The 3,231-nt window shown below is 53.5% G+C and overlaps 2 protein-coding genes across 2 annotated transcripts; one reads left to right on the top strand and one right to left on the bottom strand.

Moving 5' to 3' along the window:
* Positions 1-52: 52 nt before the first annotated feature.
* VOLCADRAFT_101423 (uncharacterized protein) lies at positions 53-785 on the bottom strand (the record flags this gene model as incomplete). The annotated part of the gene is made up of 1 exon (XM_002959858.1): positions 53-785. A coding segment is annotated over one exon (733 nt), but the record flags the coding sequence as incomplete, so codon positions are not given.
* Positions 786-1,055: 270 nt separating this feature from the next.
* Positions 1,056-3,065, top strand: VOLCADRAFT_108793 (uncharacterized protein; the record flags this gene model as incomplete). Its single annotated transcript, XM_002959859.1, has 3 exons — positions 1,056-1,908; positions 2,477-2,488; positions 2,791-3,065. Coding segments are annotated over exons 1-3 (996 nt in total), but the record flags the coding sequence as incomplete, so codon positions are not given.
* Positions 3,066-3,231: the final 166 nt, after the last annotated feature.

The raw sequence follows: 3,231 nt of genomic DNA, 5'->3' as shown, positions 1-3,231 counted from the left end.
CCGGCCGGCATCATAGGCCCCATGGGCGGGGGCTGGTGGTACTGCTGCTGACCACCAAACTGCGGCTGGCCACTGAACTGTTGGTGGCCGCTAAAGTTGGGGTATGCCCCGCCGCCTTGGTAGGGGTGAAAGCGCTGGGCCCCGTATCCACCCCGGCTGCGGCTGTTGCCACGGCCGCCAAAGTTCTGCACCTCCTGCAGCGGGTTAGTCCCCATCCGGTCCTTAACGTCCCGGACAGCGCGCCGGAAGCGATCCTCACCACAGTCGTAGAGTCGGTCTGTATCCGCCTTGACTTCTGCCGTCGGACTGACGGCTTGATGTCGGTTGTTGTTGAAGTACTGCTGCATTACTTCTAGATGATACTGGTGGCACCGACCACCAGCGTCGCAGGACGCGTAGAGCAAGTCCATGATGAAGATGCTTTGTTGGAGGATGTCCACGACAGGCCCAACGTCCGCGACTGTAGCCTGAATGACTTTTAGCGCTGAATGTGCTGAGTAGACTTTGGATCCGATGTCCCGAATCCATGCCGCCATGAACTTGACCGCCTTCGGGCACGACGCCTCCCGATTCTGCTCTAGGTCTGTATATCTTCTCGACAGGGCCTCCTCCCTGCCCGCGTTAATATTTGTAAAGACGGCATTGAAGTTCTGATGTTGTATCAGCTGCTCTACTACCTGCGCTGGCACGCCTTGAGCTGCCGCAGGGGGCGGAATGACTACATTGTTATGGTTGTTTTGAATGTTGTTGTTTGGAATGTTAGCAGGCAAGATTTGATCAGCCATTGCGTTGGTTACGCGAAGTGTTGTGGAGAAATTAAAAGGTTTATAATGATAGCATGAACCTAAGGTCACGAAACGGCGAATAGCCAAAACAGAACGCAGTTCAGTATAATATCCATACTGAAAACAGTACGACAGTACAACGAGTAACATCTTCGTCCAAGAACCCGCCTTCTCGCAACGAGAAGTCTACGCATACTTACATACCGACGTCTATGAAAAATCATACCATATGACAACAGATATGGCCCCCTTGTTTTACAACCCTGTATAGGCGAGTTCAAGACAAACTGGTCGGAGCTCGGCGGTATAGACCCATATGCATGATGCATCAGCGGCGGCATCAGGGGGTGGTTCATCGGTGCCAAGACTGGCAACATTGAGAACATTATCAACCACGTCAAAACACGCCAGCACATGATGGCGTGCAAGCAAGAGGCACAGCGGCTCACCCAGCAGGGTGGCTTTGTCACGCGGCCCATTCCACCGCCTGGAGTGCGAGATGTCAGCTGTGCCTGGCCACCTGACATGCGCATGCATCTGTATGGCATGTCGGACGAGGCGGCGGAGGAGGAGTATCAGCGCCTCTACAGCCAGTTTCAGCACAGGTGCACACGTCGGCGAGAGCCGCAGCCCAATGCCTTAGACAGTGGGCGCCGTGTCTCACCGCGCACTTCACCCAGTCCTGCACCTGGAGCTCGCACCGTTGGTCCCAACATGGATCCGGAGGCACAGCACATCGTCAGCCCTGACACGGGCCCGCGTACGGGCTACATCCAAGGGCAGCGAGCCACCAATCCCAACGTTGGACATCGCATCGGTGGTGCTGGCATCACAGGCCTGCCGCCACGGGGACCCCCCTCTCGTGCACTGCCGACCCAGCTGCAGCATCGGCAGGATGATGCCGCCCGGGGACGCATGCCATCAGGTGGTGTGTGGGACTTGGGCGAGATTGACACCACGGGTGGCCAGGGGCCCGTGGCGTCGTGGAAGTGCAGGCGGTGTCAGAACAGACACAGCATCATTAGGTGCTGTGCGTGTGGGTCGTTTGCGAGGCCTCAGCTAACAGAGGGTGGAGGGAAGCGGTACACGTGTGAGCAGTGTGACAACTACGACTTTGGATTGAGTGAGTCGCATGACTAGCTGAGTTGCATGACATGCTTCACTTGTGTGACACGTGGTTTGTGCTGACCCAGTTTGTGTGTATTGATGTACAGGTCAGCAGAGATGACACTTCTCTTAAGGGCAGAGCAGGTTGTCCAGGGTAGTGGTTGTAGCAGGCTACATTTCCCTTAGAATATTTTAACGATTACTTTTAACAATAACTGTTAATCTGTTAAACGATCTGACTCAAGTTTCGTACATGTTCCGAGTTTCGTCACATGTCGCGAACTGGGCAGTTGTTCGTAAGCGAATCTAACGGGCTGGGGCCCCGGGCCCCACCAACATTATCCTAGTACGGCAAAGTCCGTAGTAGAGATTATCCGGCAGGTAGACCGAGATATAAGCTACCCGGGCGGGGTGTTCTGGCCAGACACTGATGTATCACATTACTAGGTGTTCGGAGTTCAAGACTCCGCTGCCGCCGTCTCTAACCGTTACGTACACATCTTATGTACGCTAGTGCTTGCCGCTTGGTTGGACTTCTTCCTACAACGACGAGGACTAATAACTCCACGCTTCCGCTCTGTCAGTCCTCCCGTCAGGTGAGCGACTGCTACATTGGTATCGAGGGTCAAGTTCGATCCTCCTTGACGCGATGCGCTACAATAAGGCCGCGCTAAAGCGTTTGACTAAAATCCTTAAGCTTCAAAAATTGTATGAAAGGTACCGCGAAGCATCCCTTCAGGAACAGGACCCTACTGCGCCCGAGGCTACTGAGTCCGACGACGAAGACGAACGCCCTTTGGCTATTCCCAATAAGGAACATCATATTAATAATATTCCTGTTAATTGTCCACAGATGGACGTTGATTCTCCGGCGGAATCGCCTTCGGAGACCGCGCAGCGGGCCTCGCCTTCTACGGCTACGGCCTCGCCTTCTACGGGCTTCCGGCGCGTACGCCAGTGCAGGCTGCGGCAGCCGCACAGGTCCAGGAAATGCTTCGCGCGGCTCGCGACAATCAAGTCCCCGCTCTTCAAGCGGAATTATCTTCCCTACAAACACGGAGGGGGGTTAAGAAACTTAGGAGAATGCTTAAGAACGATAAGAACGACGGAAGAACATGGAGGAGGCGGGTGTGCATTCTTAAACATTCTTACACTGGTATTAAGCGGTTTTATGTAAGTATGTCATATAAGTATGCATTAAGAATGCATCAACCATGAAAACATTCTGTAATGAATGCCTGATGGAGCTCTTATAGTTCCCGGATAGGTAATATATCACAGTGATTGTGAAACAGTGAACATACCATGAAATTTCATGAAAACTATCAACATGTGTCTG

Source organism: Volvox carteri (assembly GCF_000143455.1).
Source record: "Volvox carteri f. nagariensis unplaced genomic scaffold VOLCAscaffold_1025, whole genome shotgun sequence".
Taxonomy (NCBI): Eukaryota; Viridiplantae; Chlorophyta; class Chlorophyceae; order Chlamydomonadales; family Volvocaceae; genus Volvox; species Volvox carteri.
The sequence above is the reverse complement of the archived record's forward strand: the minus strand, read 5'-3'. Positions and strand labels throughout refer to the sequence as shown.